Source organism: Pteropus vampyrus, unplaced genomic scaffold, assembly GCF_000151845.1.
Source record: "Pteropus vampyrus isolate Shadow unplaced genomic scaffold, Pvam_2.0 Scaffold2, whole genome shotgun sequence".
Classification (NCBI taxonomy): domain Eukaryota; kingdom Metazoa; phylum Chordata; class Mammalia; order Chiroptera; family Pteropodidae; genus Pteropus; species Pteropus vampyrus.
Genome location: NW_011888783.1, coordinates 25,460,085 through 25,474,088, shown reverse-complemented (window position 1 = coordinate 25,474,088; position 14,004 = coordinate 25,460,085). Strand labels below are relative to the sequence as shown.

At 40.4% G+C, this 14,004-nt stretch overlaps 1 protein-coding gene across 4 annotated transcripts in view; it reads right to left on the bottom strand.

Annotated features, from left to right (window-relative positions):
• Positions 1 to 12,536, bottom strand: part of DPP4 (dipeptidyl peptidase 4) — a 74,341-nt gene extending 61,805 nt beyond the window's left edge. For 2 of the 4 annotated variants that reach the window (XM_011358539.2, XM_023529777.1), the window contains exons 1-3: positions 12,380 to 12,536; positions 11,781 to 11,868; positions 4,085 to 4,213 (exon numbers count right to left, since the gene is read on the bottom strand). In XM_011358539.2, coding sequence (XP_011356841.1) covers positions 4,085 to 4,213; positions 11,781 to 11,868; positions 12,380 to 12,385 — 223 coding nt within the window. In that variant the 5' untranslated portion in view covers positions 12,386 to 12,536. The remainder of the gene's footprint in view (positions 1 to 4,084; positions 4,214 to 11,780; positions 11,869 to 12,379) is intronic. The other 2 variants (XM_011358549.2, XM_023529782.1) reach the window with 1 other exon arrangement.
• Between the last annotated feature and the right edge of the window lie 1,468 nt (positions 12,537 to 14,004).

Sequence of the window (14,004 nt, the reverse complement as noted above, 5' to 3'; positions counted from 1 at the left end):
CTCAGGTCCCATGACTAGCAAGCACCAAAGCCAAATCTGAGCTAGGCAATATGGCTGTGAAGCCTGTAGTTATAACCATTATTCTAAACAACCTAAGTATCTGGGAGAGTGACTGTACACGGCAAATGTTACATTGGCAGTTTTTGTGAATTGGTATAGATGAATTAGACTATATGGAAGTGTTTGAATTCAATGTTTGAAACTAATCTCAACAGGCAGGTTGGTAGTATGATTTGGGCTTGGGTCATTTGGTAGGTTACATTAGAACATAATTTGTTCTAGAGCTCCAAAGTCAAAAAGGCACCAATTCTTTCTGAAAACCTTACAATTTCTCTCTGGTCTGTTATTAAGGATGGCAATTCTATGACTTTCTGAAAAGGAAGTTGTACCATCTTCATTCTTTCTTTTCTAGTACATCTAGTAACTCTCATCATCTTTTTCCTAAACTTATAATAAATATTCATGTAAGCTTTATAATAAATTTCTTTTCTTTCTTTTGTTTTCCATGTTTCCTATATTTTAAACATAACACAATTAAGAACAACTCAGGCCCTGCAGTACACGTTTTCAAATGAGTATGATATTGTCCAATGAAAAGGTTCAGTGATTCCTCCTTTAAAGCAAAAGCAACCATAGGGGCTTATTTCCCACCATGCTTTTCACTGCTATCTGTCCCTCCAGCCACTCTTTCTTCAGCACTCAGAGGAAAAACTGGGCCTGACCTGTACCTCAGATCCTTGTCCTCTTGATTCCTTTGGGACTTTTTTTCATCTCTGCTCCCTCAGCATCTTCAGTTTCTTTTCACTGCTTACTTCTGCCCTGTCCTTAAGCATGCACAGGGTATACCTGTATTAAAAAATATTTGCCTGATCCTGCTGCTTCCTCAAGCCATCTCTTACTTCTCTTCCTGTATTTATTAGCAAACTTTCCAAACAGTCCACATCTGTGGCTTTCATTTTCTCACCCTCCTTCTTTGAGCCTCTTGATCTATCCCTTACTGCTTACAGTACACTCATTTCTCCCTCCATGTTGTCTTTAGTGCTTATTTTCTATACCATGTATTTTGCCAATTAATCAAACAATTTTGTATCGTTTAAATATTTAATCTTAACAATCTTGTCTTGACTATAAATAAGCTGAAAGGATGAATTTATTTTATCTTTATCAAACAGCTGCTAGCCCTATACTCTACAAATAGGAAGTACACATGAATTAGTACTGGATGACTTGATTTCATATTTTGAATGTAAGTATTTTAATCATAATTAAAGAAACATTAAAAAATGTTCATCAAAAAAGTCTTTTGCCCAAACTCTAAGATAATGCTTTTAATTCACCAAATACTCGTCAGGCTATACTAGGTTGAAGAGTGTCCCACCAAAAAATCATGCCCAGCTGGAATCTTAGAATGTGATCTTATTTGGAAATAGGTCTTTGTAGATGTAGCTAGTTAAGAAGAGGTTATACTGAATGAGGACAGGCCCTTAAATCCAATGATTGGTGTCCTTAGAAGAAGACCATGTGAAGACATGCTTTTGCTGACTTGAAGGATGGAGAGGACTATGCGGAGAGACAGAGGGAAGAAGGACATGTGGAGATGAAAGCAGAAATTGGAGCCATATAGCTGCAGGCCGAGGAACACCAAGGATTGCCAGTAACCACCAGAAGTTAGGAAGAGGCAGGGAAGGATTCTTCCCTGGAGCCTTCAGAGGAAGCATGGCCCTGTCAACACCTTGATTTTGGACTTCTAGACTCCATAGCTGTGAAAGAATAAATTTTTGTTGTTTTAAGCCATACAGTTTGTGGTAATTTATTATGGCCGTCTTAGAAAACTAATACAAGCACTCATTGTGTTCTGCAATGTTCTCAACACTAGATATGAGTGAGCAGAACGTGGAAAACTCCTGCCCTCAGAAAGCTTACATTCTAATGGCGGGGGGCGGGGCAGAGACATAGGAACAAATAGTAAGTAAATAATGTCACATGTTTGGTGGTAAGTGCCACAGAAAAATAAAGCAGGGAAGGGAAAAATGAGTGCCAGGTCTGGGGGAGGCTGTTGTATTCAGCAGCATGGTGACAGAAGGCCCCACAGATAAGATGGCATTTTATCAGAGACCTGGAGGAGGAGAGGGGTGAAAAAGAGAGCCCCAGGCAAGAGGAACCAGCAGAAAGGACAGCAAGTACAAAACTTCTGAGGTAAGATGAATGAGCGAAGAGGAGAGAGTAGGAGAGGAACTCAGAGAAGCAAGGTGGTGGGGTTCAGATCACATGGGCCATGCCGGCCGTTGTGAAGACTTTAGAGTTTACTCTGAGAGAGATGGGAAGCTGTTGAATTGTTCTGAGCAGAGGAGGATGTGATCTGACTTATGTTTAAAAATGACTGCTGTGTTAGTTTTCTATTGCTGCATAACAAATGACCACACATTAGCAGCTTAATATAATGTAGACATATTAGCTCAGTAGTTGGAAATCTAGCTTGGCATGGCTGGGTTTTCTGTTCAGAGTCACAAGATTGAAATCAAAGTATTGGCTAGGCTGAGTTCTCAGCTGGAGGCTCTGGGGGAAAAGCTGCTTTCAAGTTCATGCAGGTTGTTGACAAGATTCAGTTCCACATGGTTGTAGGACCTCGGGCCCTCTTTCTTTGCTGGCTGCCAGTGGGGGGCTGCTCTCACCTCCTACAGGCCGCCCACTTTCCTTACCATACGGTCCCCTCCATCTCCCAAGTTTCAGTAGCATGTCAAATACTTTTGGTGCTTCAAATCTCTGACTACCTCTCCTGTGAGCAGCCATGTAAATTCTGTTTTTTAAAGGGCTTGTGTGAGTAGGTCAGGTCCACCCATGTGCTCTGTTTTTTAAAGTGGACTGTGCCATAGAACATAACATAATCCTCAGAATTAAATCCATCATATTCACAGTCTCAGAGATTAGGCAGAGATTAGTACATGGAGGGAAAGGAAGAAATTTGGGGAGCCATTTTAGAATTTTGCCTACCACAATCACCATGCCTGTTGTGTTGAGAATACACTATGAGGAGGTGAGAAGAGAACTAGGGAGATTTTTGCAATAATTCAGGTTAAAGGAGATGGTGTCTTGGACCAGGTTGGTAGCAGTGGAGATGGTGAGATATGGTAGAATTCTGATAGAACACGAAGGTAGACGTGAGAGGACTTGCTGGCCAATTGGATGTTTGGTAAGAGGAGACGCAGGAGAGAGTCCACCACGAAAGTGGATGAGTGAGCAGGTGGGGAATATGGGGGAATTGCCAGGCCACTTGATGTTGGTTTTGGATTTTTCTTTTCAGTATAATCGAACCATTTTAATTTTAATAAAATCCTTACTATGCGGATTAATTCCCACCCCCCTCCACCCCACCCTTGAAATTTTACAACAAAGATTTGAATTATCAGTTAGATTATTTTTGTCCATGTCAGATTAAACAGATGATAGCTTCTAGATGGTGTGAGGTTATTTCATTTGTTTCTGTTTGTTTACTTATTTTGTTTTATGGCCATTAATTATTTCAAATCCTACATTCTTGGGTCAACTTTCGCAGATTTAGTTTTTACCATATGTTTTTAAACTTTGTTCATTTTATTTAATGTTGACTGTTTCTGCCACATTTTCTCATTATAAATTGGATAAAACTATGACAGTTTATATATGCTTTTTATGAGAAAACTGTGAGTAATTTCTCTCAAATATTTCTGACCCACTCTATTGTCTCAGATTTGTATTTTAAAAGTTGTAAAATCAATTCTTCCCTATTCTTAATCACTTTGGATGCCAAGAGAAAAAAAGTGCTGGGCTCAAAATGCCCTCAGGATCAAAAAGGCAGAATCAAAACATGTTGCTTTGCAATAAACTCAGGTGATTAGGAAAGAAAGTGAGAAAAGGGGAAGAAGAGAGTTAGATGATTAGATTTTTTGGAGATAGGAGGTAGCTTGATATCTATTTTCTTTTGTCAGCAAACAAAATCTTTCTGATGTACTGAAAAGAGAGCAATAATAAAATATATCATATGCCTACATAGACTTTCCCCCCATTTCTTTCTTTTAGAATTTCCAATTCAACTTAGGTAATTTACCTTCCTCTTCCACCCTCCTCTTAGGTTCCTCTTTGTCCCAGAAAGCTAAATCTTGATTCATCCAGTCCAAGCTTGGTGATTCATTCTCCTTGCCAGTGATCAGTTTAGAAGTGGACAAATGACACAAATCTGACCAATGAGACACGAGAGAAAGTCAGCCTTGGGATGAAGGACTTCTGGGAATGATTTTCCTTCCTGATAGATTATAAATGAGAAACGAGATCTTTTTCTGCCTTGTGAAATAGCTGTATGAGCAAATGATGTGTTGCTGTAGCAGCTATGCTCGACCCTGAGAGGACAAGCCAATGACAGTCTGAAAATGGCAGAGCTGAAAGACAGAAAGAACCCGGGTCCTTGAGAATGTTGTCGGACCATTATGTTAATTGCCTTACTTCTGCACTTCCAATTATATAAAATGCTAATAATAGCACAACAAAAAACCCTTCCTTGTTTTAACCACTTTTTGCCCGGTTTTCTATTACTTGCAGCCAAAAACATTCTGATATAATCCTCCTACAGAATCAGGGAGGTGTGAATTATAGGTGAACTGTATGTCTGAGAGCCAGTCTGATGGCTCCAGGATTAGAAGGCATGTATTCAGGCCCATCAATTATTAAACCTTTATGCTTGGTTGGTTTCTATTCAGACATCCATAGACGGCATTTATCATTTGCTCCTTAGTGCTTTCATAGCACTTTGATCATTTACTGGAAATACATATAGCATTTTTTTTAAATCATAGTTAATGTTTATGTTTCCCTTAATAATGTGAATTATTTGAGGACAAGGGCCATATCTATCATTTTCACATCTCTAGTGACCACTAAAGTGCCTGACACATAGAAAATGCTTAATGAATGTTTGCTCACTTGGAGAATTACTTTATGTTGACATGTGTGTGCTGGGTTCATGAGGCAGAAGGACCCCCTCAACCCTACTGAGGAAAGCAGAAGCAGATTCAGTAGGACAAGGGAGTTAGGTTGGAAGGCCCACACTATAGATTAGCTCTTGTGGGAAGATATAGTCATGAGGGCAAGAGAAAATTCTTCACTTTGACTATCCAGCAAGTTCTTCAAGGAGTCACCCTTGTCTCTGCTCGTCTTCATTCTTCATGTTCCCATACGTTAATTAACTCCAAAATACATCCTATCTTTTCTTTTCTTTTCTTTTCTTTTTTCTTTCTTTCTTTCTTTCTTTTTTTTACATCTTGAATGCTACCACTTTCTCCAATCTGCCATCATCTCTCACCTGAACAAACTACTCCTCACCCCACCATCACCGTTATCTACACAGGAGTCAGAGACATACTATAGAAAAGGAAATATGATCATGTCATACTCATGCTTAAAAGAAAGAGAAAGCCTTTCTGTGTCTCTCTGTTCTATCATAATATTTTAGACCTAGCATATATTACTGTCTGACATTATTTCTGTGTTTGCCTACTACCTACATGCACCATGGATTATAAAGGTCCACTATAGCAGGCTCCTCATTTCCACTGTTTAGTGCCAGATTCTTGTACCTGTAAGTAATACTGCCCTGCAGGAAACATTCAATACATGTCGAAGAGTTAAACGATATAGCATCTGGCCACCATAAGGCCTTAGCCCTGAAAAAATTTTAAATGGAATGAAAGAATAAAGAAATAAAGGAATAAAGGATAAAGTAAAATAACAGGGAAACAGGAGCCATGAAATTCATGGACCTGAATTTGAGCAGGTGGGGCTTTAAAACAACTGAGAAAAACCAGAAGTCCGAGCCCCGCAAAGGTGGTGTTACAATGATAGTCAGTTTTGGGGGACCCAGTGTGAAGACAGGAAAGAAATGTGTGGTGGTATCCATCTGATACTCACTTCCTCTTCTTTTATTATACATCCTGAATGACAATGGCCCTCAGGGTGCCAGGAATAAAGTCCCTGTTAGCTGCGGCACTGTCTTAAATTATCTCTGCTTCTTGGGCCTTAGATGCTGAGTTATGTGACCTAAGCTCATGGCTCTACTTACTTCTCCAGTGAACCAAATAATCAAAAAAAAAAAAAAAAAAAAGGTGCACATTATGTATACACTTTAATACAGCAAATGGTTTATCATTAAGTTTTAAAAAAACTTCTTAGGAAGTTATAATTTCAAAGTACAATATAAAACTGCAAACACAGTACTTGAAAAGAATAAAACAGCTAACTCAGAAATTCTAACTTTGTGGTTTTAGCTTACTCTCAGATTGAGAGACACACCTTTTGGATGTCATAATGGAGCTGTGAAGACTAAAGGTAAAAATATTTACAAGGTACTGATTTACAACAATTGTTAGCATCAAGCCATAAGGCAATGACTAATCATTAACTTAGAAATAACTCTCACCAAAGCAGTTCTTTAAACAGTTACTTATGGGAATCTGCAAACTCAAGGAAGGCTAGAGGTCAAGACTTGGATTCCTATGTTCTAGTATTTACTCCCAAAACCCTAAACTTCTATGCTGCTGTTTCTTCAGTGTAAAAAGTCAAGATATTAATATCTCTCTCTGATATGCACTGTCCCATGAAGATCAAATGATACAATATAAGGTGCATTAGAAAGAAAGCAAGTGTAATTCAGTGCAAACTAAATCTGGACCTACTGCTACTACTAAAAATACTAAATACTAAATAATACTAGTCAAAAGTGTGGGATGTTAGTCTTTGGCTGGAAAGTGTTGCCTCTCTCCAGCTTTACAGAAAAAGAGGCAGCGGGAGCAGCAAGTGCTTTTCCTCAGAATACTTAGCACCCAGGGATTAGCAGTCATGAAATTGTAATATAGAAATATAAATGGGAAGTAGTAACACTTATGCTAATATGGCTCCATTATTAACTTTATACTTGATTACAAGCTAACAGCATGATTTGGGTTTAAGAGCATCAGCTCTAGAGTCACATTGCCTAATCCCAACTCTGTAGAATTTCAAGCACATTCCTTAACTTTTTTGGTAGCTAGCTTCTGAGATGGTTCCAATGATCTCCACCACTAGTATTCATGCCTTTGTGTAATGCCCTCTCACTCTGTGCCAGGGTTGCTTTGTGTGACCAATAGAATACAACAGAAGTAATGGCTGTGTTCCATCGGTCATACTTCTGAGGCTAGGTCATAAAAGGCACTGCAGCTTCTTAATTGGTTGCTCTCTTGAATTCTTCATTCTAAGGAAAGCCACCTGCCTGGCACCCTATGGAGAAATCTAGATGGTGGGGAACTGAGGACTCTAGCTAATAGCCATGGGAGAGAGCTTAGAAGTGGATCCTCCAGCTCCAATCAAGTTTTGTGATGACACCTTGACTGCAGTCTTATGATAGACCTTGAACCAAAGCCAGCCAGCTAAGCCACTGCCAAATTCCCGACCCATAGAAACTGTGACATAAAAAAAATGTTTGTTGTTTAAGTTTTGGGGTAATTCATTTTATAGTAATAAATAACTAAAACATCCTTTCAAAATTTCTGTAAATCCTCTGTAAAAATGTGATGATAATGGTATCTTTCTCAAAAGCATTGTTATAAGGGTCAAATGAGAAGAATATTGAGAGCCCTCAGCCCCACACTGATACATGGTGGCTGTTATTACATACCTTTTCTTCCAGGAGCAAAGTGGTCCTACATGCATTTATAGTCACAGTCCCCATAGGCCTCAGCACTGCGTTAAGTCATAAAATTTCAAGTATATAGATCCAGCTCTACGTGGTCCCTTTACTTCATCATTCTCTAACTATCAGTTGGGCAAAGTCTTCTCTTTTTCTCTCTGATCCCTTTTTGAATGGGAGGCAAAATGTCTAAGAGAGAAAATTCTAAGGCACATGCTATGGCTAGGGAACCAAAAGGCAAAATAGCTGGCCTGAAAAAGACCAACCCACTGACCTCATGAGCCCTCGACAAAGGTTGACAATAGTTAACTGAGCTAGCTGGAGTCAATTCAAGCTTTTACAGAGCTCACTGTTTAGAAACTGTCCTCTGAAATATACAAAGCTTTCATTCAGTCTCATTTCTGTGCTTTTAAACCTGGAATAGATCCTGGACTTCCTCAGGCAAACTTCATAGATATTATCTTTTCTTTCTCTGATTATTCTTGTCTCCTTCACATTTGGGTTTTCTTTCATTACTTTACTGATGGATGGGTAAGCAGTCAAATTTCCTATGCACTGAAAGAAGGTATTGAGGAAATTTACTGCTAAAGCAGTAAAAGGAACAAAAAGAACAGATATGTTTCTGTCCCATAATAAAACTCAACAATAAAACTATTTGACAAATAACAAAATGTGATAAAATTATTTGATAAATATTTTAAAAACTCAGACTATAATATAATGTAAAGGGGAAAATAAAGGGATCATAAATGTTGAATGAGAAGGTTTTATTGCCACTAAGCCATGAGGATTTCTAGAATTCCATGATGAGTAAAGTATTTTTATATATTTTATACTGATTCTCTGGGAAACAGAATGTTTAAATATGTAATATCTTTTTTAATAGTATATTTGAAGAATTTAAAACAAAATACAATTCTTTTATTATCTATACAGAAGGAAGTGAACTTTTAATTTTGTTTGGTGAAATAATTCCTGACCTCAAGGAGTTTTTATTCTAAAAAAAAAAAAAAAAATGACAAAATCACACACACACACACAAACAAACAAACAAAACAAAGCAAAAAAAAAAAAAAAATGACAATAATATTAAGCAATTGCTACCCTCCCCGCTCCCCCCCGCCCCCCCACTCTCTCACTTTCCGGATGTGTCTAGTTCTGCTGAAGTCATTTTTTCATATGGAAACACTTAACCTTCCCTTAAATTGACCTCTCAGGGGATGGATTTGGGTTTGTTCATTTCTTCCTCCCTACTTTTGGCTGTTTATATCTTTGCTTTCCATATAGTCTAAGACTTTGTTGTTGTTGTTATTTTTCCTATCAAAATCTTCCTTCCTCTTCTCTTTTTTTTCCTTCCTTCCCATTTATATATCCTCTCTCCCACCTCCCTTCCTCTCTTCCTTTAGGTATTTGTTTGACTTTAAACCTAGATTAACAATACGAAAAACATTTCTTGGGTAATAACTCTGGATTCTTTGTAAGAATGCTGTCCCTTAAAGTGGCACAGCCCAGGAATAGCATGGCTAATCTAGCAAAAATGCTGCATTCCTGAGCTTTCAACTCTGTCCCTTATGAGAAGGCCGGAGTTGAAAAAAGATTTCACTTTTCTCCTCAAATATACAGACTGTACATGCAAATTAAGAAATATGAGGAGACAAATAACTTGAGTGGTAGTGTAAATAAAACGCATAATGAAACCATATCTCCACTCAGTTGCCCAAGAGATGTCCTTAGCTACACTCCTCTTACTTCCTATGTCTCCAATGACCAAAGTCTAATCATTCACATTTCTGTGTAGCTCTACAGCTTCTCCTGGGACACTCCCCTTGCTTCCCCTCCAGGCTTGCCTCACTTCAATCTACCTTCCCACTGTCATACGCAACAGTTCAGGCACGCCCAGAATTCTCCAGCAGTTCCCCAGAGCCTATCGATTAAAATCGAACTCTTTTTCCTGCTGCCCACTCTCTTCTCTTGCTAAGAGTCCTTTTATAGTTGAGATTAGAGGATCTAATCTCTTGTCTCTGTGTTGACACATAGGCATTCACGTTTTTCTGGAAAATCTTATCTCCAGAGTCTGTTATTAACTATTCAACTCCCAACCCCTAGGCCCCCACAAAAGAAACCTCTTGTGAGAGTTCTTCCTGTGCTTTCCCAGAAGTAACACTTCTAACCCCAGGGAAGTTTGCTCAAGTCTCTCTTTATCACTGACTCATAATCATAGTTAGGTGGAGACATGTGAATCTCTAGGGAAGTCCCTATCAAGGAGATATTCTTGAAATATTTGTTCAGATTTCATTTGAAGAAGAAACTAAGTGCTCTTTAAGGGAAATGACAGCCCATTCCCAGGCTTCATGCATTACCCAATAAAACAAAACCCTTGTAGGTAATGTGACCAAACCACATGGAAGGCAGTTACCTGACCCAAGCCCGTAGGCCATTTCACCGTCCATCACAAGTGGCTTATCAAAATATAGCATTCTTTCTTTCCAACATTCCCCAAGGAAAGTTCTGATAATTACAGTTTTACCCATCCTTCCAGTGATGTTATGGGGCCTCAGTGATGTTTTGGAGAAAATGCGGGCTGTTCTGATTACTTTTATTTATTTATTTTTTATTATTTAATTTTAATTTTAATTAATTAAATTTTTTATGACACTGGTTAACGAAATCCAATAAGTTTCAACTGTACACTTTAACAGTAAGGCATATATATATTTATACTGTGTGTTCCCATTGTTCTGGTTACTTTGATTTGTTTGCATATCCATTTCCCACTAGACTAAACTTGAGGTCAAAGATCTTTATATTTATAAAATTTGACCTTTGTCTTTGCAGCAACTAGCACAATGCCTGGAACATGATGTAAGTCGTGAATATTTATTGATTGTATGGATGACCCATCCTTTGGCTTTCTCTGTGTAGTTGCTTATATATACAGAGTATCACTTTATTAAAATAGTTGTATTTTAACAGTTCACAACAAAAGGTCAAATATAAGTAGAGCGATGTCTGTCTGCCACTTAACAGTTGAAAATGGTGGTAACCGTTGCTTTAAGTAACTAAAAGTCAGTATCAACAGCTCAACACACTCAGTTATTTAACCTCTGGCATCTTTGCCTTGGCCCTGAAATTACCAGCAAACATGGTTTTTTATAGCTCTGTAAACTACTTCTGAACTGTCGCCTTGAAATCTGGATAAGACCCCCTTATATATAAGCACTGTCTGCACATTTCCTGGGTTACTATACCATCCAGAGAAGACGCTTCAGTTAGCTGTCCAGAATGTGTAATACTGAAATGAAAGTCATATATTTAAAAGGAAATTTGGGCCAGAGGAGACCCAAACTAGGTATTCTTACTTGCTTGCCTCCAACAGTGTGTATTCCATTATATGAATATTTTATATTAAGAACTAGGGCTAAACTAAAAGAAATGCAGGTGGCTTTAAACGAAAGAATACACCAAACATCACTGATTCTACCCCCCTATGAACATCATCATGTAGTACACCAATTTTATGATTTAACTCTGAAATACTTCTATAAGGGGTCAAATAGTTATTTTCCTGCATCCGGAGGCTTCAATTGATGGATTTCCATGATCCCGGAAGGAAAACTACCTGGGTGCCCTGTGCACTGTCATTTCTCACAACTGCACTTCGGGGCTTACTTCCTTATTCTTTCCGTCTCCTTATGATATCATTACAGCTGTCTGGGATCTTTAACACTGCCTCTTTTTGAAAACCACGAACACGAAAGTTTTAAAAAATTTAAATTTAAATTTAAAGTGTATTAAATTTAGATTTAATTTTTAAAAAATCCTAAGACTTCTCCCTAATTTCAGGAAGTACATATTTGTTATACATAAAACGTGGCGGCTTCAAGGTTCTTGTAGCCTAAACACTGGAGACCCCGCGAAGTGAATCTTGCTGCTACACTTAGAACCAGCGGCAGCTCCAGGGAAGCCTCAGCTAAAACCTGGTGCACTGGTCCCAGCCCCCAGCAAAATCCCTCATTCTCCTCAACGTGGTTAAACAGAACCAGATTCTGATCTCCAACTGTCTTATCTTTTTCAGATGTTTCAAACTTACTGCCTTTGTTCAGCAGAACGGCTGGCACGGTGATGATGGTGACGAGCGCAGCAGTTCCCAGCAATCCTAGGAGCACCTTCCACTGTGTCTGCAAAGCCGGTTAGATCATGTTCAGTTAGAGCGAGCCCTTTGGCCCCAGTGTGGGTAAGAGGGTCGGGGCCTGGGCTGCACCTGAAGCAGAGAGATTTGCCTATAGGCGTGCACTGGAGAGGGGCACGGTGGGCTGGGAGGATTAAGAGTGAGCCAGTCCGAGGTTGCGAGAGCGGCTGCCCTTGAACTTGTGGCCTCCGAACACATTACCGTTTGCTTCTCTACGCCTGCACGCCAGAAGCCAAGTGAGGATTCGGGCTTTGCGATTTATTGGTGTTTCTCTGGATCGTCCAAGGATCAGCGCCTGGGTTCTATCAGAAACTCCGCAAGATCAAGAGCGAGGCAAGAGCTCTGGGACGTCCCTTCACCTGTCAGAGGGTGGCCCTGGAGCTTCTGCCTAATAAGAGCCCCTGAACCGGTTCCGTGGACAATTTGGAGGGAGTTTGGTGAAGAGACGCCTACAACTCAACCCGGGGGCTCGGGAAGCAGGAGGCGCGCTACTAACTCACCTTCATCGTCGGCGTCTGCTCGGAACTGAGCGTCCGGAGCGGGAGGGCAGACAGAAGTCAGGCGAGCCGCCGAGATTCGAGTCCAACTCCGCGGCTCCGGGCCGCGGAGTCACTCAGCTCTCCCAAGTTTCAGCCCCTAGTTAAACATTAGCGAGCGCCCAGCCGGCTCCGTATAAAGGGCCGCAGTGCAGGCTGCGGCAGAAGGCGCGCAGGCTTCTGACACTGGCATCCCGGCCGGGGGGCGTCTGAGAGGCACCTCACCCGGTCTGTACAGGGCGCGGGGTGGCAACTGGGGCGCGCAGGGTGCGGAGTCCCGGGCACGCGCGGGAGCTGTTGTGAAAGCCTGAGCTGGGGTGAGCAGGTCCCTGGTATCCGAAACGGAGAGCCAAGGCCGCCCACACTGAAAGGAGCCTTGAAGCTCAGCTTGGGCAGCCTCACGTGGACAGGCAACCGAACTGAGAGCTCAGAGAGGGCACGGGGCTCTGCAAACTCACACAGCTCACTACTGGCAGCTGGAACAAAAACTTCTGGAAGGCAAAGAGAGAGAGAGAAAAGGTGATTGATTGTTCATACTTAGAGGATCAGTGTCTGGATTCACCGCCCGCCCCCAACTCTTTCCTTATTTTCCTCCTTGTCTTGCAGACACCTCCTCTTCAAGATGCCAAAAATAATACTAACACCTATGTGTGACTTACTTTTTCCCAGGCGTTGCTTTAAGTTTTGCTGTGTTTATTTTACAGGGAAGAAGCTTAGGCACAGAGAGGTTAAGTCACTGGGTCACTTCACATGGCTAGGAAGTTATGAGCCTGAATTCAGAGTTTGTGTTATTAACCACTGCTCCAGATGGCCTCTTATCTTTCAGTCTTGCAAAGAAGATTTGGAGAAGAGAAAAAGATCAAGGGTGGCTCTTCCTTCCCCTAGCTCCCCATTATGACCTGCAGGTTCGTTCGTTAATTCATTCACTCATCTCTACATTTATTTATTCCATCCATCCTACTAATATTTGGATGGCTAGAAGGTACCAGACCCTCTTCTAGATGCTGAGATAGGGAAGTTTAACAAGACAGATGAGGTCTGTGCACTTGGTGCTTTCAATATAAAATACACAGGTACCTAGCTGCCTCTAGGGCTTGTCTATGCCTCCTTCCTTTCTAGAGGTACTTCTATACTCTAAAAGGCCTCTTCAGTTTGTTCACTGTAGCTGAAAAGCAAAGCCTCTCTGTCTATAGTTAGAGGCACACAATTGAAAATGCAAAGTCCTATTGAGCATTAAAATATGATTATGAATAAATTCAAATTTCCATTCTTTATCTCCTTTCCAGACTTTGCTTCTGCACTCGGATCTTTTCTCCTCTTGACCACTAATTGCTTGTGATATATACATACACTTACCCACACCCACCTCTAGAAGCTCAAACTGAACTCTTCATCTTCTCCATGACCCTTGCCCCACCCTTCTCTGATCACCACCATCTTCATTAAGTGTCTCCATTCACCATTCAAAAACACTGAAAACTTCAGTCATTTCAGATTTTCTTCTTCATTGTCCTGCTACATTCACTTAGCTACCAATTACTCATCAATTCTGCCTTTACAGGTATCTCTCAAATCCATCCCCTCCTCCT